Source organism: Palaemon carinicauda, chromosome 19 (assembly GCF_036898095.1).
Source record: "Palaemon carinicauda isolate YSFRI2023 chromosome 19, ASM3689809v2, whole genome shotgun sequence".
Classification (NCBI taxonomy): domain Eukaryota; kingdom Metazoa; phylum Arthropoda; class Malacostraca; order Decapoda; family Palaemonidae; genus Palaemon; species Palaemon carinicauda.
Window position 1 is genome coordinate 125,366,423 of NC_090743.1, and position 21,748 is coordinate 125,388,170.

Genomic DNA, 21,748 nt, shown 5'->3' on the forward strand with positions numbered 1-21,748 from the left:
CACTAAACAAGCAAAAGTTTTACGACACTATTTGGCAATATCTTACGGAAAAATGACTTGGCAAAAAAATGAAAAAAAATGAAAAAGGGGCACTCGCGGTAAAATGGTCCTCGTGGTGATGAACGACATTTTAACTAAAAAAAAAAACATGCACATGGTAGCCAAACAATCCACCAAGACTTTCCACAACTGATAACCTATACAAGTTGCACCATTCTACGACAATTTCATAATACGTAATAACTTTGATAATTATGCAAACTACCTCAGAAGGGTAAACTCGGACGCGAACGACCCCGACGCGTCTCAGAAATCGGGGAAGGAGTACAGCTACAGCAATGCACATCTGGACACTACTAGAGCGTGTAGGGGAGACACCTCCTGCAGGTCGATCACCCACAAATTCAGTCACAGGGGTGAGTCACGTGAGAAAAACCTGTTTTTTTTTTACGCTCGGGGTCGCAAACGACCCACCGTACCTATCCAGGGTTAAGCAAAGTTCACCCAAAACAAACTTACCCTTTGGGAGAGGTAGCTCTTGAGCTGGAGCAATCTCCCCCTTGGGCGGAGTCAGCTTTGCGTTCCTCTTCGGAGCTTCGTAGGGTCGAGGGATTTGTGACCACTCTCCCTCCTGCACGTTCTTCTCCTCAGGCTGTGAGAGACGTCTTATTGAACCTGCAGGTTCTAGTCATGCTGACGCTTCGGGATCTCGTGACGATCACTCTTCAGGTTGGCATGACCATGAGCCTTCGAGCTCTCTTCATGTTGAGCCTTCAGGCTCTCGTCATGTTGAAAATACGGGCTCTCATGGCTCTGCAAGACCTTCGGGCTTCCATTGTGTTGAACCTTCGGATTCTTGAAGGTTCCAGTTGCGTTGAACCTTCAGGTTCTCGAAGGTTCCAGTTGCGTTGAACCCTAGGGCTCTCGCAACTATGGTCATGCTGAGCCTTTTGGTTCTCTTGCCATCCGTAACCTTGAACCTTCGTGGTCTTGTGACAGGGAAACTTCAGTTTCCTGATGCGTTAACCCCTCAGGGTCACGCAACCCTGGTTACGCTGAGCCCGAGGGCTCTCGTACCTCTCATCACGTTAATTGTGGCAAGGAACTTCAGTTTCCCATTGCGTTGTTGACCCCTCGGAGTCTCGTAACCCCAGTTACGCTGAGCCTGCTGGCTCTCGTAGCTGGGGGATTTCGGCTTCCTGTCGCGTGAATCCTCTTGGTTCACTCGTCCCTAGTAACACTGAACCTATCGGCTCTTGTGATCCTCGTCATGTTGAGTCTTATGTATCTCATGAAAGAGAGTTGGCGGACTCTTGCCACGTTGAGCCTTTGGGTTCTCGTAACTGGCATTACGCTGAGCCTTCAGGGTCTCGTAGCTCTGTTGGACGTTCCGGTCCTAGCTGCACTTACCCTACGGGTACACGCAGCACGTTTCCTGAGGGTTTCCATCCTCCTTCAGGTTTCAGTGACACAGTTCTTCAAGGTTCTCATCACAATGACTCCCATGGGTCGCGAGACCTGAGATGTCGCTCGATGGTAGCTCCTCCCCACGGGTTTCGTCCTCTTGCTCCAGCTTGGTCACTTGCTGCGTTGCATGACGGACCAATGTCGTCTGATGTGACAGCATCGCACGACAGAGTTCTCGCGATTTTTCTTCCTCGTGAACGAACCCGTCTTGCCTCGTCCCGGTGGTTTCTTCCTCTCAAGACAAAATTCCCTCGCCGTTTTTGGCTGCAGGAAATTTCCCTCATCAGGGTAAACCTCCCACAAGGAGAGATTCCCACCTACCTCTCCAGTCTCGTGTGCTTCCACCAACCCAGAGATAGCCGTCACCCCATTCGACAGCGTCCAGACCTTCTCCCCAAGGGAACTGTGCTGGTCTTGCCTTCAGGTAAGTTGCCTATAAGAGGGCTAAGATTACTGTAGAGGTTTCAAAGCCCAGGCCTCCATGCCATCCTAAGGACTTCCCTCCCACATATCAGGAACCTGCGGCCCCCATGGGTCTAAGCATTATAAACGTGATGCAGCAAACCGTGACCGAGGTCAACCATCCCCATTCCCATTCCATAGGAGGCACTCTCAGGATCCCTCTGTTGCCGCCTCTCATCCCTAGTGCCTCTCCTTCATTTGACTAAGAGGAGTTCTGAGGGTTCTGGCCCGGCAGTTCTCCCTCGCAAGGAGAAGCCCATCTCTCTTACAAGAAGGCATGGGAAGACAACACTCCAGAACTGAAGGGCAGCCCCCTGCAGTTCAAGATCCCACAAGCCACACCGAAAGGCAAGAGGAAAAGGATACGTCTTTCTCCCCCCAAGGAGGACAGGGCAATTTCCTATAGGGACTAGTTCTATCCCTCTCTTGAATTACAACACTCATGCACATCTCCCTTACCCTTATATAGTGGTACAATACATGCACAAACCCAATCTACTGGTACCATTGACAACACAAAACACATATTAAACAATCTCACCAACCATTCAAGTACAGTCACACCCCCTTCCTTCAACATCTCAGCTTTCACACCATCTATACCAGATGCTTTTCCTACTCTCGTTTCATCTAGTGCTCTCCTCACTTCCTCTATAGTAATCTCTCTCTCATTCTCATCTCCCATCACTGGCACCTCAACACCTGGAACAGCAATTATATCTGCCTCCCTATTATCCTCAACATTCAGCAAACTTTCAAAATATTCCGTCCACCTTTTCCTTGCCTCCTCTCCTTTCAACAACCTTCCATTTCCATCTTTCATTGTCTCTTCAATTCTTGCGCCAGCCTTCCTTACTCTCTTCACTTCTTTCCAAAACTTCTTCTTATTCTCTTCATATGACTGACCCAGTCCCTGACCCCACCTCAGGTCAGCTGCCCTCTTTGCCTCACGTACCTTGCGCTTTACTTCCACCTTTTTCTCTCTATATTTTTCATACTTCTCTATACTATCACTCTGCAGCCATTCTTCAAAAGCCCTCTTTTTCTCTTCCACTTTTACCTTCACTCCTTCATTCCACCATTCACTGCCCTTCCTCATGCTGCCTCCAACAACCTTCTTGCCACATACATCACTTGCAATCCCAACAAAATTTTCTTTTGCTAACTTCCACTCCTCCTCTAAATTACCAGTTTCTCTTACTCTCACCTCGTCATATGCCATATAAAAGATAAGGCTTTAAAACATTTATTATTGTATAGCTAAATAAACTTCCTTTTCAATGATATACAATGTTAAATATTTTGTAAAGTTTTCATATTCGTAAATACTAAAGAAAAATAATTGTAATTACTGTGCATAAAATACGTCCAATGGCACCAGATTAGTATAAAAATCAGACCTAAAATATGTCCAATAGTGCTTAAAGTGTTAAAGGATGAAATTTTTGTATCTGTGTAGGAACAAATAACAAATTTTATCAAAGTCATTTCTTTTTTTCTTAGCTATACAAACCTGTGTCTTTTAAGCTTCACTTCCCTCAACCTCAACCACCCCTCTTTGCACTTGGGTCTAAGGTCGTCAAAAGTGACGTAAGACAGTCAGGCAGGTGGGGGTGATTCCTCTTGCTTATCTGCTGCTAATTATTTCACTTACCATTTTAACAATTCAACGGCCATTCCATGGAAGACATTCTGCTTATTAAAGGACTCGGGGTTGTATAGGTATGAAAAATATAAATTACTCTACTTTAAAGTTTCCTATATTTCTTGTAATGATAAAGAGTTCTGAATTAAAGATTCTGGAAATAGGTTATTTTATTTGTATTTGAAGGTAGTTATTTAACAATAGTTATTTAACAATATTTTATTCAGTATAGGTTAGATCTGTACAGTATTGGTATTAACCCTTGATAACAATTATCGTAATTTGTTTCTATCAACTTGATGCAGCACATTTAATAAGTATCTGAACCAAACATTGTAATTCTTTTCCACAGGCAAGCAGTTTAGATATAATTCTAGTGAACCGTTACTACTCATGGTACACCGACACAGGTCACTTGGAGATTATTGAGAAACAGACTATCACTGAATTTACAGAATGGCATCTTCTTCACAATAAACCTGTCATGATCTCAGAGTATGGTGCTGGATCAATTGCAGGGTTCCATCAGGTTTGTTTAGTGTTTTTATATTACTGCTTTGCTTTATCTTCAACAATCTAAAGTAATTTCCTGGTCATCTTAAACTTTTTAAATTGTACAGTAGTACCTAAGTACAGTTTACAGTTTTAATCCAAGAGCACACTCGTAATCCAAAATACTTGTACACCAAAACGATTTTTCCCACAGGCTCGAGGTGAGGATGGCAGGTTCATCCTTACCAAGATTCGTGGACATGATGTGTCCTGCCATGCTAGTGGTATTTTTAGTTTAATTTCAGAAGCAGGTCTTCTGAAAGATATTTAACTTTTAAAATGACACCTTTGCTTTTATGGTTTTAATTGAATATTTTTTTATTTATTTTTTTATTTACAATAAACGATATCGGCCTCAATGACCTTAGATACCAGGATGCCAGAAAACCTCAAATCAATCAATCAATCATCACCTCTTCAGGTTGACCCATCAATGTGCACACCAGATGGAAGGACTCTCCATGGAAAGACTCGTGTCATAAGTCACATCCTTCTCAGCCTGTGAATCTGTGGCCATGTGTCATGGGTAGGGGCAATAATATTGAAGGAACATATTAACGTAGAAAAATCATACTTTCCCATGACTATGCAACGAGAAGAAACTCAGCTATTGTTTGGTCAAAGATGTCATCACCTGTCAGCATTTTTGGGACAAACCGAGCCTCGATGGTTTTTTTTTTTTTTTTTTGCAATGAGAAGGAAATCATGTAGTGATTGGACAAAGATGTCATCATCTTGATTACTGTAGTCAGCATTTTGAGCCTTGAGAAAATCCCTTTGTTCAAGCAGATACAAACCATTCGCTTTTTACTATAGATGTATTGATTTAGTTTAGCTGGAAAACGAGCCATAAACTTTCAACACGAGGTAAATAACACGCCGCTAGTTAGGGCTAGACCAACCACCCAGCTCGCACACTCAGACGGTATATTCACTTTTGCTCTTGTCTCGGTAGATTGCAGGGGGGGTCTCAATCTCCTTTATAACCCTTTTCAAAATTGGCTATAAACTCACTTTGTTCCAACACAGAGACTTACCTCGAACTACTTTCTTAGGAGTTACCTGGAATCTCCTCTCAACCGACCAGCGTTTTGTGTAGTCTACCCTACTTCCGTTTTCTATGGAGGACTAACCCAGGAGTAAGGAGAACGTGCCCTGAGGGTAGACCTGAGCTAGGTCGGCGTTAGCTTGGGTCTCGGTCGTCAATAAGTTCTCTGGTCGCGTTGTGATACCATCACGCCGCTCTCATTCTCTTACGACCCTTTGTGTCCCGACTCGTGTGTCCCACGTGGTTACCGCGTGGTATCTCTATGCTTTTCCCTTGTGTTCTCGCATGTTCACTCCCTTCCCTTGTGTTTCCCAAGTGAATTCCTTGTTTATTCCCTTCGTGCCTGTGTCTTGTGGTTGTGTTGCGATGGAGCAGATCCGCTGTTGTCCTGGGCCTAGAGCCGGAAAGTCGTGTGGTGCGTTCCTTTCCAAGCCAGAAGTGGACCCTCATTCCCTTTGCTCTTCCTGTAGAGGTAGAGTGTGTTCGCCGTCGGATACGTGCGATGAGTGTGTTAACTGGAATGAGATCCAGTGGGTGCGTTATGGCATGAAAAAGAAGAAATCATCGAAACGTTCTCCCAGGAAGTCAAGCATCTCTTCGCCGTTACCGTTGCCAGGTGGACGGTCCGACGGGGCTTCTGTCTCTTCTTCCCCTACCCAGGGTAGGGAAAAGGTAAGTCCGTTGCGGGGAAAGTGCCTAGGGCTCTTCCCCAGGAGTCTAATTTTTATGATGTGGGGGTTGCTGGGCCTTCTCAGGCTAGTGGGGAGCTTGATAGTGCTGTGTCTGGGGGTTCTGGAGACTCTGCCCTTGTGACTGGGGGGCACGTCTCCTCCGACGACCCCATGTGGAGTAGTAACGCTGTACCTGTCTCTTCGCCCGCTTCTTGGGCCTGTGTTTCAGGTACTTCAGCGGCTGGTAGCGTCCAGGAGAAATTAGACTCTACGGTAGGTGAGCCCTTCGGGTGGAGGCTCCCTAAAACGCCAGGTAGGTCCCCGTTGCGGATGGAAGAGGGTCTGGATACCTGGTTCCCAAGTGTAGTGCGACCGACCTCCTTTCCAGCTCCTCTGACGGCGGTTCTGGATTCCTTTCTACAACCCTCGACCTCTGGAACTCAACAGGTCACGAAGACCTCCGTGGCCCCTGCTACCGTCCGTCGTTCAGGTTGTACAGTATCGTCGGGTTCTTCGGTCTCTTCAGAAGGTGAAGCGAGGAGGAGGCGCCGACGGCGGAGGGAGCGGTTCAGGAGCAGGCGTTCCCGCTCAAGGTCCCACTCGAGATACAGTAGGAAATGATCCAGGTCACCGCGGAGGAAATACAGGAAGAGTAGGTCCCCCGATGGTGAATGGGTCTTCGTTCCCCGCAGGAACGATTTTCAATGTTCCCCTAGCCGACGGTCCAGGGATTATTCGCCACGAAGGCCCTCGACTAGCCACAAGTATGACCCTCGCTCGGAGCAATGCGAGAAGGCCTCTTCAGGCAGGCGTAAGACCGCGAAGCTTTCGACTCAACCCGCCCAGCGGGGGGAGCCGTGCCTTCGGACGGGCAGCCTGGTCGGGTCGGCACAGCTGACTCGGGCGTTTGGACTCACAGGAACGGTTTCCTCCGACGGGTCAGCCCACGGAAACCGCGTCCTCGTCCTCCAAGGATATTCTGCGGATGGTAGTTCTCGCCGACACGGCGATTCCCGTCACGACACCCGGCCCTAGTGCGGAGGTTTCCATCGAGGCAGACCGCTGCCACCGCAGGGGGGTGCCCGTTGATCCAGAGCCGAAGCGCCCGGTGGGAGTGCCCGGTGGCCCGGCTCCTCGGGATCAGGCAGAAGGTGTTGCTGACGGCAGGGAAGGTTCCCCGACCGAGGACTCGGCGTATCGAAGAGTAATAGGCCTGATACGCAGGCATCATCGTATTGAGGAACCTGTTCCAGCCGACGAGGACTTCTGGAGGTCCAGCCTGAGTCGGTTGAAGGAGGCACCCGTGCAGCAGAAAACCTCCCTGGCCCTGCCTGTGGCCAGAGATCTAGTCCTGGGACGGGCTCACGTGGATAAGGTTGTGGCAGGCAATGCCGAGGCTCCCAAGTCACAGAGCTCCTCAAAGTTACTACAGGGACTCAGGTCCCAGAGTAAGTTTTATGTTCCGGAAGAGCAGCGACCGGGAGCCTGCAAGATAGAGCCTTCCCTAGAAGTTCTGGGACAGGGTGCCCCAGAAGACAGGGCCTCATCGGCCCCGATTTGCTTTTCGCAGTCGGAGACGGCGATGATGGAAGAAATGTCGAAAGACTTAGTGCACGTCGCCTCTTGGTTGGACTGGTGGGCCTCCACGCTGGTAGGGGTGCAGGCCACCTATGACGACGGACCCGGAGCAACAAAACCTACTGAAGGAGCTTATCATCTCCGGGGGCAAGACTTTGAAGTTCTTGACATATCAGTCCCTTGCCCTTTCAGCGAACTGGGTACTTCGGAAGAGGGATACTATCTTGGCGAAGGTTTCCCGGAAGATTCCGGACAGAGAGGCGAGGGCTATGAGGAGCCTTCCTGTGTGGGGTGACTCCTTGTTCCCCTTAAAACAGCTGGAGGAGATAATGGAGAAGGTCGCAAAACGGAAGGAGGTGAGCACACCCAGGCCTCAACCCGTAAGGAGGCCCTCCTACAAGAGGTCAACATCAGATGGGCCCACTACTTCTCAGGCCTCTCCTAGCCTGACGAGGAGAGACGTCCCATCTTCCTCTTGGGCTCCAGCACCACAGCCCCCCCGTAGAGGAGCTCCAGCGGCGTCTGCCTCTTTTAGGACGGCGTATTCAGCTTCCAGGAGAGGACGTTCAGGCCGCTCCTCCAGGAGGAGATAGGGTGGGAGGCCCCCCTACTCCTGCCCAAGCCTCAGGTTGGGGGATGCCTCAGACGATATTGGCAAGCATGGAGGGCTCACGGAGCGGAGCCCTGGACAGTATCCGTACTGAAAGAAGGGTACAGACTCCCGTTCTTAACGGAACCTCCACCTTTGATTCCGGCCAACCTAACGGAGTGGCTGGCACCCAAGGACCCATTGAAGTGGGCGGCCCTTCAGGAAGAAGTGTCCACAATGTTGTAGAAGGGTGCCATGGAAGAGGTCCTACATCCGGGGCCAGGTTTCTACAGCCGACTATTTCTGGTAGAAAAGGCGACAGGGGGATGGAGACCGGTGATAGACCTGTCAGCTCTCAACAAGTTTGTTTGCTAGACGGACTTCAAAATGGACACTCCGAAGTCGGTCTTGCAGTCCTTGAGGGAAAAAGACTACATGATGACCAGAGACCTCAAGGACGCATACTTTCAAATCCCGGTCCACCCCTCAAGCAGAAAGTTTCTCCGGGTGAAGTGGGGTGCCCAGATCCTGCAATTCAAGACCCTCTGCTTCGGTTTGTCAACAGCTCCCCAGGTATTCACGACAGTTTCGGTGTGGGCTCACGGGCGGGGTATTCGCCTCATCCGGTACCTGGACGACTGGTTGCTCCTTTCCTCCTCAGAGGACGTTTTGAGGGAGCAAGGTGTAAAGCTGCTTCAATTTTGCAAGGATCTGGGTATCATGATCAACCCAGAAAAATCGAACCTGTCGCCCTCCACCAGGATGACCTACTTGGGGATGACACTGGATTCCCGACTAGTGAAGGCCTTTCCGTCAGAGGACCGTGTGAACAACCTAATAAAGATCCTTCTGCCTTTCCTTTCGGGCAACCCAGGAGAGCCAAGGACTGGCAAAGGCTAATAGGTCATCTGGTGTCATTAGAGAAACTAGTTCCCCAAGGGAGGCTCAGGCTCAGGACCATCCAATAGAACCTGAAGGGTTGCTGGAACCAACTGGACTCACCCCAAAAATTAATCCCAGCTCTGCCAGACACATACCCTCCCTGGAGTGGTGGCAGTGCCGGTCGAATACGCTCTAGGGGATGCCCTTCGCGACCGAGCCTCCCGAGATGCTCCTATTCACAGACGCCTCCAACGAGGGGTGGGGAGCACATCTCCTCAACGAGACGGCGAGAGGAACCTGGACGGACGTGGAGAAAGGCCTACACATCAATGTCCTGGAGTTGAAGGCGGTCCAAAAAGCTTGCCTGCAATTCATCGAACTTCTAAGGGGAAACACGGTGGCGCTGATGTGCGACAACGCCACAGTAGTCGCGTACATAAAGAAACAAGGAGGCCTCAAGTCAAAGGAGTTGTGCGATCTCGCTCTAGAGATCCTGGATTGGGCAGAGTCGAACCAGATAGTAATTTCGGCAAGGTTCATCCCAGGAAAGAAGAACGTCCTAGCCGACGGTCTCAGCAGGATGGGACAGATAGTGGGAACAGAGTGGTCCCTCCTCCCAGAAGTAGCCAGGCTCATCATTCAAAGATGGGGGTCCCCAGTGATGGACCTCTTTGCAACCAGGCTGAACGCACAACTCCCCGTGTTTTGTTCTCCTGTCCCAGACCCAAAGGCAGCCTTGGAAGATGCCTTTCAGAACAAATGGGACAACCTCGACGTGTACGCTTTTCCCCCCTTCACGTTGATCAGGCAAGTGCTCAACAGAGTAAGGGCTGCCCGAAACTTAAGGATGACTTTGGTAGCGCCCTGGTGGCCGGAGAGGGAGTGGTTCGCGGATCTAAAAGACCTGGCATGTCTTCCTCCGTGGCCACTTCCCGACAGGCCAGATCTTCTACAACAGCCACACTTTCTCAGGTTCCACGACAACCCGCAGTCTCTACGCCTTCACGCCTGGAGACTATCGAGCGACTCCTGAGGAAGGAAGGATATTCGTCAGGAACTGCAGAAAAGATGTCGCGTTATCTGAGACGAACTTCGGCAGCGGTCTACCAGGCAAAATGGGCCGCTTTTACGAAGTGGTGTGCTTCAAAGAACATCAAGCCCCTCAAAGCCTCGGTCCCAGATATCGCAGATTTTCTAGTACATCTCAGAGATGAGGTGGGGATGTCAATTCCAGCTATAAAAGGAGTACGTGCAGCCTTGGGTCAAGTCTTCCTTCTGAAGGGCATCGACCTGGGCTCCTCTAGACACATCTCTATGCTTATCAGGAGCTTTGAACAAGCCTGCCCTCCTCAAACCGCTAGGGTGCCTCAGTGGGACTTGGCAAGGGTTCTGAAAATGTTATGTAGTCCCCTGTTCGAACCACTGAAGGATATAGTAGACAGGGATCTCACTCTCAAGACGGTCTTTTTGTTGGCCTTAGCCTCTGCGAAAAGAGTAGGAGAGATCCATGGGCTGTCTTACGACGTCTCTCATTCGAAGGGGTGGAGAGAAATCTCCCTCAAGTTCGTCCCTTCTTTCGTGGCAAAAACTCAGAATCGAGCAGTCTGGGATCCAAAGTTCGAGGGATTCTCAATGCCAGCCATTCCTAAGACAGGGAATCCAGAGGATTTGAAGTTGTGCCCCATCTGTGCCATTAGGAAGTACCTTGAGAGGACTACACATCTCCGGCCGGGTATCAAAAGTCTTTTCGTCTCTACGAGTGTTACGAAGAAGCAGGTATCGAAGAATACCATCTCCTTTTGGCTGAGACAAGTTATTGCCAGGGCCTATAATGAGGAGGGACTGACCCTGCCAGGTACTCCTAGGCCACATGACATTAGAGGCCTAAGCACTTCTTTAGCCTTTGAGAAGAACATGGCAGTGGGCCAGATCCTTCGGGCGGGCACGTGGTCGAACCAGTCGACCTTCACTGCCCATTATCTCAAGGATTACTCGAGAAGGTCTTTGGGCGGGTTTTCTATTGGGACAGTCATCTCCGCGCTCCAAGCGATTTAACGGTGAAGCCCCAGGTACAATCGTGGATAGCAAAACCAGGAGACACAGGTTCGTTCCTTTTCACCCTAATCCCCGTTTTCATATCCCTGATCGGAGATAACCACACATATATAACCAATGAAGACACGTCTCTGCAGCTTCGTCACTGGACTCAGCATCATAGAATTTATTAAAGGTGAGTACTTAGACACTAACATGAGCTCTTTGTGTAGTTTGCCCGACCTTTCGTTTTTCTGGTTTGTTTTATATAACCTAGTTCATATCTAGGTTACTTGACGTCCGCTTAGCTGGGTCTGAAGATCAGGAAGACACTCCCACCTCCTAAAGTGTAAGTCTCCTAAGAAAGTAGTTCGAGGTAAGTCTCTGTGTTGGAACAAATCACAAATTTTAAGTAATTTTTATTTTTCCTAACATACTTACCGAGAACTACTTTCGGGTAATGGCCCTCCCTACCTTCCCCGAGTGCCTTTCTGCCCTTGAAGAGCCTTTTTGCACCATCCGAGGAACTTACTGACGACCGAGACCCAAGCTAACGCCGACCTAGCTCAGGTCTACCCTCAGGGCACGTTCTCCTTACTCCTGAGTTAGTCCTCCATAGAAAACGGAGGTAGGGTAGACTACACAAAACTCTGGTCGGTTGAGAGGAGATTCCAGGTAACTCCTAAGAAAGTAGTTCTCAGTAAGTATGTTAGGGAAAATACAAATTACTTAAAATTTGTGATTTTTTTTAATTTTTCAAGTGTGATTGGTCTTATTTATGACTTCTGAGATGTGGGTTTACTCTGGCAACGAAGGGCGCACTTGCAGCACCATGTCAGTGAAGGATGCGGATCTTCATTCCTTTTTCCTGGCTACAGACGATGCGCAGGCGTCTATAATGTCGCAGTGGTCATCCTCCCAGTTGGAGCATTACGGTAGGTGACAGAAGAAGAAATCTAAAAGGGATTCTTCACCCTTGCGGTTGTCCTTAAGGTTGAAGAAGTCCCGATTTCTTACTCTGGCATCTGTCTTCCCCAACTAACTTTGCTCATTCAGTCTCTTCCGGAGGATGAATAACCCTCGGGCAAGGGTACTTTCACTTATTTGGAGCTATGCGTCAACTATGGCCTTCCGTGCGGTTTTCAGGACCCCCTCTAAGGAACGGCTGTTAGAGGTGCTGAAGTTAAAGGCAAAGCGAAAATGCACATCTATCTCCGCAGGGGTTGGCCTTTGACTTCCCCCAGACCCTCCCCAGTGTCTCATGCCCTTAGCCAAAGCGTCCTCCGCTGCAACTTCTTGCCCCCCCCTGAGGAGTTGCTGGCAGGAGCACCCAGATGTTGATGGCCACTGACTGCTTGCAGTCACTGCTTTTTCCTTAGCACTGGAAGAACCAACAAAGAGGTTTCGAGGAAATCTTCACTGCTGAGAAGGTCAAGGTACCAGCCAGGACTAGGGCTCACAAAGTAAGGGGTATAGGCTCTACCCTAACCTTCGTGAGGAATCTTACATCGACCAGGATTTGAAGGCTGGAGTTTGGAAACATCAGACAATTTTCGCATCGTGTTATCTATAGGAGTACTGTATACCCACAAGTCTCTTGATACTTTTCTTCTTGGTTCTTTTGTGGCTGTTCAAGTAGTTTTGTAGCCAGCCCACCTCCTGCATGGGACAGAAAGCATTCTTGTCTATTTTAAAGTGTGATGTAAGTCTGGAATAGAAGATAGAATGATTGGCTCTTCTTCATCTTTTCTTCTCTCTTTTGGATGAAGCAGTTGTAATGTTACTCGCTACATTTCTGAGCTCCATTCTTTAGAATCATCCCTTGATGAGGGGAGTATGGTTGAATATATACCAAACCATGGATCATCATACACCATATATATGATTTTGGATTTCTCTCCCCTCTGGGGATTGGATTACTGTACAGTACTCCTTTGAACATATACTAACCATCTTAGCACAGACCAGGCCCTATCAGCCTATATATCCATATGATGAACGCATGGGGGTTGCTGGAGTCATCTATTTTGCTCCTGTATGGGACCAGGTAGACTGGCATTTTCATGGAAGAAAAAGAACCAACCAGTTTGGTTCTGATAGGACTTCTAACCCACACATTAGTTAGTCTCCCTATTTTCAAGGATGAAAGGTTTTTATACGTATAGGAAATTTTAAGTCGTTTGTATTTTTTTCCTAGCTTTAGGTTACAAACCTGAGTCCTATAAAAGTTAAACCTCCCACCTTAACCACCCCTCTCAGTGAAGAGTCTTCGACGGGTGGATGAGCGCACCTTGTGTCGCTAAGTACCTCGTCAACAAATTCTACGACCTTTCCAGCTCCGCCTTGGACATTCCCTATTTGAAAGGTTCCTATAACTAGGGAAAGTACAAATTACTTTTAAAATTTGGTTTGTTCCGCAACTGGAATACAAACCACGCTATTTAATAGGGGTATTATTTTCAGCGTAGCTGAAATGACGAGCCATTAATTTTTAACGAGAGTTTACTACCCACACCGCTAGTTAGCGGGGGGTAGGGGAGGGTAGCTTGCTAACACCCCCCCCCCCCACACACACACACACACACACACCTGTGCTTGAGCTCACTTTGCTCTCGGCTCCGGTTGGTGGTCGGACGTGTCCGCTCTCATCCTCGCCGTCATATTGGCAGCCATTTAATTGCTTTTGTTCTTTCTTTTTCTAGTTTCTGTGTATGTGAAGTTGGCCTCTGCGATCATGCGCACCTGCCCTGGTTTTCCCAACAGCCCCTGTGGAACGTTTTTGTCGGCGGTCGAGACTGATCCTCACGCCCTTTGTCCTTCTTGTAGGGGCCAATGGTGTGATAGTATCAACAAGTGTAGGGAGTGGTCTGCCTCCCAGTGGAAGACGTTTTCGTGACGACGGAAGAAGTCCAAACGGGATATTTCTCCTCCGAAGGTTGCTTCGAAGGGAGAAAAACCCAAGGCCTCCTCTTCCGTTGCCCAAACCTCCTCCGAAGCTCCCACTCGGTCAGTCTCTTTCGAGACACCGTCGAGTGGTAGCGTAGACCGATTTATTGTTAACCAACCTCGGGTCTCGAGAAATGACGTTGCTTCCCCTAGCGAAGCAGCTCCACCTCTCCTCCCGGGAAAGGACATGTCACTAACCTCTTTGTTTCAGCTTTGGTCCTCCTTGGGGCTTATGGGTTCGCCCTCCAAGGAGGTTTTGCTTAACTACTGTACATCCGATTGGGTGCTGCTGTCAAGCAATCGTCGTCAGCGGTTGATCCTCTGTCTCCTTTCGACGTTGTGGTGTCAGAGGTATCTAATGCGGTTTCACCCATCTCCTCTTCCACTCCAAACTCTACGGTAGCTGACGGCTTAGTTTCTCCCATTCCTGATCAACCTACGAGTGGGAAACCAAGTCCATCGTCAGTCTCTCCTGCTAGCGTTTCTCTCCCTCGGGGGAGTTCACTTACAGAGACTCATCTTCGGCATCCGTTGAAGGCTCGCCTTCCTCTTCGCCATAGAGGCTGAGGAGGGGCCTCTTTGGTTCAACGTCTTCTATGCAGTACTATCCGTCACTGCACCTGCATTGGTCCTGGACCTCTCTGCAGATCGTTTGCGATCTCCTTCGGTGGAAGATAGTCCTTCTAAAGGACACGTCGATCTTCCACCTGACAGACCTGCCGTCGCCGTTTCTGCATGGGCCTAACAAGGCTCCAACTGAACGTGCTATTGTGCGCCAACAACCTACGCGCCCACGAAACCTGACAAGCGCTCATTAGTAGCTCGTCATGCCCCATCACTACGCGCTGATCTTCCTTCTTACCCTAACACAGGGCATCAAGAGCGTACTCGCCAACATGCGCATACGCTTCAACGAGCATAGCTCCACCACACGCCATGCGTGCGCACATGCGCCAACGATCTCCTGCGTGCCCTGCGCTTACGTGCCAACGATCTCCTATGCGCCAGCGCCCAACTGCGCGCCAACACTCACTTGCTCACCTGCGCACCATCCTACGCGCCAGGTAAACCTGCGCACCAGCTTTCTCCTGATAACAGGACTACTGACAAGTCAGCCATGCTGCCTTCACCCACGCACCAACCTTTACCAACGCGCCACCGCTCACCTGCTCGCCAGCCGTCTCCCGCGGGCATCCACAAGGATATGCACGCGCTCGTCAATCCTCTCCTAGGGATGCGCGCCAACATTCTCCCGCGCGCCCCACATGAATCTACTGCGCACCCGCATGCTAGGGGACTTTCTCCTGTGCCCTACGGCTGTAACAGATGCCCGCGGGCTCTTTTTGAATCTCCTACGCCCCCCCGCGAGCCATCAGTCTCCCGCGCGTGAGCCCCTATATTCTCCCTTGGGCGAGCGCCATTATCCTCCCTTGGGCGAGCGCCATTATCCTCCCTTGGGCGAGCGCCATTATCCTCCCGCGGGCGAGCCACTATATCCTCCCGCCGGCGAGCCTCAATATCCTCCCGCCGGCGAGCCTCAATATCCTCCCGCCGGCGAGCCTCAATATCCTCCCGCCGGCGAGCCTCAATATCCTCCCGCCGGCGAGCCTCAATATCCTCCCGCCGGCGAGCCTCAATATCCTCCCGCCGGCGAGCCTCAATATCCTCCCGCCGGCGAGGCTCAATATCCTCCCGCCAGCGAGCCTCAATATCCTCCCGCGCTCGAGCCTACACGTCTCAAAGAACGACGTCCGGCAAGGTCGCCATCGCCTCATTCCGCTCCCCGCAAGCGCATACCACCGCGCATTGTGGGAGGAGGGAAACTTCCAGAGGGGTTCAGGATCCCAAAGCTACCACAGGCGAACCCACCAATTATAGTGACTCCTCCCAATCCCTTTCCCTTCAAGAGGTATGTCTAACAGTGCGTCTGTCAGCCAACAGCCCTGGTTCGGTGCCCTGATCAGAGCCGTAACTCGGGCTTTCAAGCCTGTCCTCTCTGAATTGGGACATGGAACCATGGCTTCCTCTACCCCATTGAAGAGAAAAGAGGAGTTCTAAACGCGGTCACTTCCCCAAGGGCGAAACTGACTCCATGCAGACCTTCGAGGCAAGTTCCTTCGATTCCTCAGACTGCCTCTCCTTCCCTTTCAGATGAAGATTTCCCATCTCCAAGGGAATCACGCAAGGAGAGACTTTCCCCCATCGCACCAATGGAGGAAACCTCTCTTCGCGCCGGCAGGTCCACTCAGGGATTGGAAGGAACATGCCACCCTCGTCAATGTTGAAGTCTTATATCCTTCCCAGGAAGGAATCCAAGGACTCCAAAACATTGCCTAAGTCCTCCACTAAGACTAGGATGGAGCCAACTAGCCACTCGGAATGTCCGCGACTCTCCTCAAGAAGAGCCTTCGGGGATAGAAGGAGACTTCGCTGCAAGTCCTACCACAGGAGGAGACCAGCAAGAGTCAGAACACGCATTTTGGCAAGTTCTGACTCTAATGAGAGCTCTCAACAGGTTTTCCGACCCAGAGATCCCTCCTCGAGAGGGCAAAGACACGGTCTTAGACCGCGTCTTTGGTACTCAGCCCTGGCCTGGTCTCAAGGGGTAAAGAATACCAGGGACAAGATCTCACAACAGCTCTCTGAGATGTCCTCCTCCAACCGTTCCGGTACCACCAACAAGCTCCTCCCACCTCCTCGCGTACAGCAGAGGAGGTACTTCGAGATCCTAGAGGAGCCTTGTAGAGCTCTTCCACTTCACCACTCGCTGGAAGAGCTAACCATGGGAGTCCCTCTTGAGAGACTCTCCAACCGGCAGGTCTCGTTCTCGGCAGCCGAGATCCTTAATCAGAAGGTCGCGAAATGTGCTATGCAAGCTACTTCGTGGCTCGATATCTGGTTGGGGACCTTAGGTATCCTGACACGTTCTGAGGATTTCTCCAAGGAACGTACCAGGAAAGCTATGGAAACCTTCCTACTCGCACGATCGACTTTCTGGCCCACCAAGTCTCAAACTTGTCGGCAAATACCATCCTGAAACGTTGGTATGCAGTAGCTGAGAGATTCCATCAGAAGGTCCCTAGCGCCGAGATCAATAGGCTCAGACATTCCTCCATGGAGGGGTCTGTTCTTTTCGAGCCTAAGGATGTGGAACATGCCGCTGGGAGGTGGTGGAAGTCTCATCAAGACTCCCTCCTTCATAGGGCTTCAACATCCAAGCCCTATAAGCCTCCAGCACCACAGCAGTTCCGTCCAGCCAAGACCACTACGACGACAACAGCAGCGAAGACGATGGTGTCTAAGCCCTTTCCTGTCAAAGAAAGGAAAGGCAAAAAGTCCTCCAGGGGAGGCAAAAATCCTAGAGGGAGCAGCCGAGGCCGCAAACGCTAGGATAGGCAGTCCCCCTGCATTTCCACCAGTGGGGGGATGCCTACAAAGTTGCTCAAACCGTTGGATGCAACTCGGGGCCGATTCTTGGACAATCTCCGTGATCAGTCTAGGATATCGCGTCCCGTTCATAACATCTCTACCTCCCCTGACGACGAATCCAATGTCATTGAACTCCCTTGCCATGGGATCGGCAAGGGGGCAAGCCCTTCAGGCAGAAGTCCAGACCCTGTTGAAGAAGGGCGCTCTCCAAGAGGTCCTCGACGGATCCCCAGGCTTCTTCAGTCGACTCTTTCTTGTAAAGAAGGCGTCTGGAGGCTGGAGACCAGTCATCGACCTCTCAGCTCTGAACAAGTTTGTCAAACAAACTGTTCAGCATGGAGACCGCAGACACGGTCAGACTAACAGTAAGACCGCAAGACTTTATGTGCACACTGGACCTAAAGGACGCGTACTTCCAGATCCTAGTCCATCCATCTTCAAGGAAGTACTTAAGATTCAGCCTAGACATCAGAAAATACCCCAAGGTGCTGTGCTTCGGTCTTTCCACAGCACCACAAGTCTTCACCAGAGTGTTCACCCTAGTATCATCTTGGGCACACAGAATTGGCATCCGTTTCCTCCGTTATCGGGACGACTGGTTAATCCTAGCAGACTCGGTGTCAACCGTTCTTCAACACCGAGACAAACTTCTGAGACTGCCAAGATCTGGGGATCATGGTAAATCTCGAGAAGTCTTCCCTGCTTCCCACTCAAAGACTGGTATACTTAGGTATGATTATAGACACCACTCTCCACAAAGCCTTCCCATCAGACGACAGGATAGCAAGGCTGAGGAAGGTCGCAAAACCTTTTGTCAGACGAGAAGAACTTCCAGCCCAATCATGATTACGTCTCCTCGGTCACCTTTCATCGCTGGCCCGTCTAGTTCCCAATGGTCGCCTCAGGATAAGATCCCTCCAGTGGCGAGTTAATTCCCGGTGGAATCAAGCTTACGACTCCCCGGACATCAAGATCCCCATGGGACCTGCGGAACTGACGGACCTCCAGTGGTGGGTGGCAGATGAAAACCTACGAAAGGGAGTGGATCTTCTCGTCCTCCCCCCAGACTCGATGCTGTTTTCAGACGCTTCAAAAAAATGATGGGGGGGGGGGGGGGGCACGTGCTGCACCACACGACCTAAGGCCTCTGGTCAGAGTCAGAAAAGTACCTCCACATAAATCTCCTAGAGATGAAGGCCGTCTTTCTAGCCCTTCAACAGTTCCAACAGTACCTGGCAAGTCACTCTGTGGTGGTGATGAATGACAACACCACAGTGGTTGGCCTACATCAACAAACACGTAGGTACCTTTTCACAGCAACTATCCCATCTAGCAGTAGAGATACTGAGATGGGCCGAAATCCACTCGATACCACTATCGGAAATGTGCTCGCCGACAACCTGAGCAGAGCATCTCAGATAGTGAGTACCGAGTGGTCTTTGGATCATCTAGTAGCCAACAAAGTCCTGACTTTGTGGGGTTCTCCGACTGTGGATCTCTTCGCAACGGCCCTGAACGTGAACTTCAGGCTCCCGCTGTACTGTTCCCCAGTCCCAGACCCCAAGGCTCTCTGGCAAGATGCTTTCCAACAACGGTGGGACAACATCGACGTTTACACCTTTCCCCCATTCTGTCTGATGAGGAGGGTACTCAACAAGACCAAAACATCAGTCAATCTTTCAGTGACCTTCATAGCTCCGCTATGGCATCACGCAGAATGGTTCCCGGACCTTCTGCAACTCCTAACGGAGCCGCCCAGAGAATTCCCTCCACGACACAATCTACTCAAACAACCACACGCCAACATCTTCCACAAAGCCGTAGCTTCACTACGACTTCACGCCTGGAGACTATCCAGCATCTCCTCTCTGAGAGAGGATCTTTGCAACAAGTTGCACTCAGGATGTCTGGACACCTGCAAAAGTCATCAGCAGCAGTCTACCAGGCAAAGTGGAAAGTCTTCTGTGGTTGGTGTCGTGGAAGGGGTATCTCTCCACTCGATACCACTATTCCAGCAATAGCGGAGTTCCTTGTGTATTGTTTGAAGAAATGCGCCTATCAGTCTCGGCAGTGAAAGGCTATCACTCAGCCTTAAGCCTCGCCTTCAGGCTGAAAGGAATGGACATTTCTTCATCGCTAGAACTTTCTCTACTCATACGGAGTTATGAACTTACCTGCCCTCAGTCGGAAGTGAGACCTCCCCCATGGAACGTGGTTCGAGTTCTCAGATCTCTTAAGAGACCTCCCTATGAACCATTACGCCAGGCATCAGATCGCAACCTTACTTGGAAGACGGTGTTCCTGCTACCTTTGGCCACAGCCAAGCGATTCAGCGAACTTCATAGTCTCTCGTATGACATCGCCCATTCAAGGGGATAGGGGGAGGTAACGTTCAAATTCGTCCCTGAGTTTATTGCTAAGACTCAGAACCCGGGAGTAGCGGATCCTCGATTTGACTCCTTCCGGATTTCTAGTCTCCGTACTGTAACAGATAACCCAGACCATCTCTTACTATGCCCAGTAAGGAGCTTGAGGCTGTACCTCAAGAGAACAGCCGCAGCCCGTCCTCGTGTGCCAGCACTATTCGTCAGCACAGGAATGACTAAGAGGAGGGTCACCAAGAACACCATCTCTGCTTTGATTCGCAGGGTCAATGACCAGGCATTGAATCCAGACCCTCCTCCGTCACTCCGCCCCAAAGCACATGATGTCAGGGGCATAGCTACGTCCCTGGCCTTCAAAAGAGATTTTTCAGTGACGCAGGTTCTTCAAGCTGGTGTGTTGAAACGGCAAACCATGTTCACATCCCACTAGTGACCCACAGGAGACATGATACTTTCTCTATCGGTCCTGTGGTGGCTGCACAACAGCTGGTTTAAAACCTCAAGCTCATTGGACAAGTAGCAGAAGGTTGAGAGCATTGTTACCTGGTTTTATTCTGCATGAATGAAAAGGTTTGACTGGCCCTTATTCTTTTCTTCATCATCCCCTCCCTTGGCCCTTGGGGAAAGCAGCATCCTGGGTTCTCTACATAGCGACCTCAAACCACTGCAGGTAAACCATGCTCCCTTGTGTTCCTAGTATTAATATTAATACTGTTACGTCCCCATACCCTGACGAGGTGGTATTGGGAAAGTCCTACTCTACAAGTTTCCATCTAAAGAACTTCAGAACAACTTTCTAGGACGAGTCATACTTCTTCATACCTTCACACACAGCTTACGTAGGCCGCAGACCTTGCGTAGCAAGGTTTTAGCGAGGTGCAGGGGCTCCTTATTTCTTGAGTGCTAACACACTCAAATAAGGAGCCCCCGGGCAAAGCCAAAAGCCAGACTGTCTGGGACGTCCACCCTTCCTATTGGGTGAGTCACCCCTATTAAATAGCGTAGTTTGTATTCTAGTTACGGAAAAAATGACAAATTCGTACATAATTTGTATTTTTCTTTCCTAACCATACAAACCTTAGTTATTTAACCAAACTTGCTCGCCAGCCCTATCCCCCCTTGAAGTCATACGTCCAAGCAAAGTGAGCTCAAGCACAGGTGTGCGAGAGGGGCGGGGTAGCAAGCTACCCTCCCCTATGGGGGGGGGGGGGGTTTAGCAAGCTACTCTCCCCTACCCCCGCTAACTAGTGGTGTGAGTAGTAAACCCTCGTTAAAAATGAATGGCTCGTCATTTCAGCTACGCCGAAAGTAATACCCCTATTAAATAGCTAAGGTTTATATAGTTAGGAAAAATACAAATTATCTTGAATTTGTCATATTTTCATGATTAATTCAGGATTTCACATTTAAATGAAAATAAAAAGGTAGAAATATGTCGTATATCTTTTTGTTTTGTTATAGGATCCATCCTTTACATGGACAGAAGAATATCAAGCTGAATTGATGATGAACAACTTTAAAGCCTTTGACAATCTGCGCAACAAAGGATTCTTTATCGGGGAGATGATTTGGAACTTTGCAGACTTTGCTACTCCTATGGGTAAGTACAGTAATTTAAAATTTATATCCTTTTTTTGTACCTCAAATCTTTTGTAGAAAGCTAAATTATTTACTGGCACAATATTCTCAAATTAAATGCATCTCCAGAGAATTCAACTTCAAAGTTTTGTTAAAGTAATCCTTTCTTGTACATATTGTATACTTTGAAATTTTTTAAAAGTCAACAGCCATAAGCTATCTTTTAAGTTTTCCTATTCCTCATAATACATTACTGTACTGTGATGCATGTAATTCCTTTCTGTATGTGCTTTTTGAATCATGTAAATAGTAAAAATTGCTCAGTATTTTGTGCCTCTGTTCTTTGGAGACTGTTCTTCCTAATTTTGATTTTAATTACTATTAATTGTATTTAATCATTGTTATGTTTACTGTTAATTGTTAACCTTTTAAACTGGAAAATATTTACAGTATTCATTATTGTAGTGTTAACCAATAAATTTT

General features: G+C 49.3%; 1 protein-coding gene across 7 annotated transcripts in view; it reads left to right on the forward strand.

Moving 5' to 3' along the window:
- The window catches only part of LOC137658826 (beta-glucuronidase-like), a 145,297-nt gene that overhangs the window by 88,217 nt on the left and 35,332 nt on the right, over positions 1-21,748 (forward strand). For all 7 annotated transcript variants that reach the window (XM_068393900.1, XM_068393901.1, XM_068393894.1 and 4 more), the window contains exons 12-13: positions 3,927-4,103; positions 21,149-21,287. In XM_068393900.1, the coding sequence (XP_068250001.1) occupies positions 3,927-4,103; positions 21,149-21,287 (316 nt within the window). The remainder of the gene's footprint in view (positions 1-3,926; positions 4,104-21,148; positions 21,288-21,748) is intronic.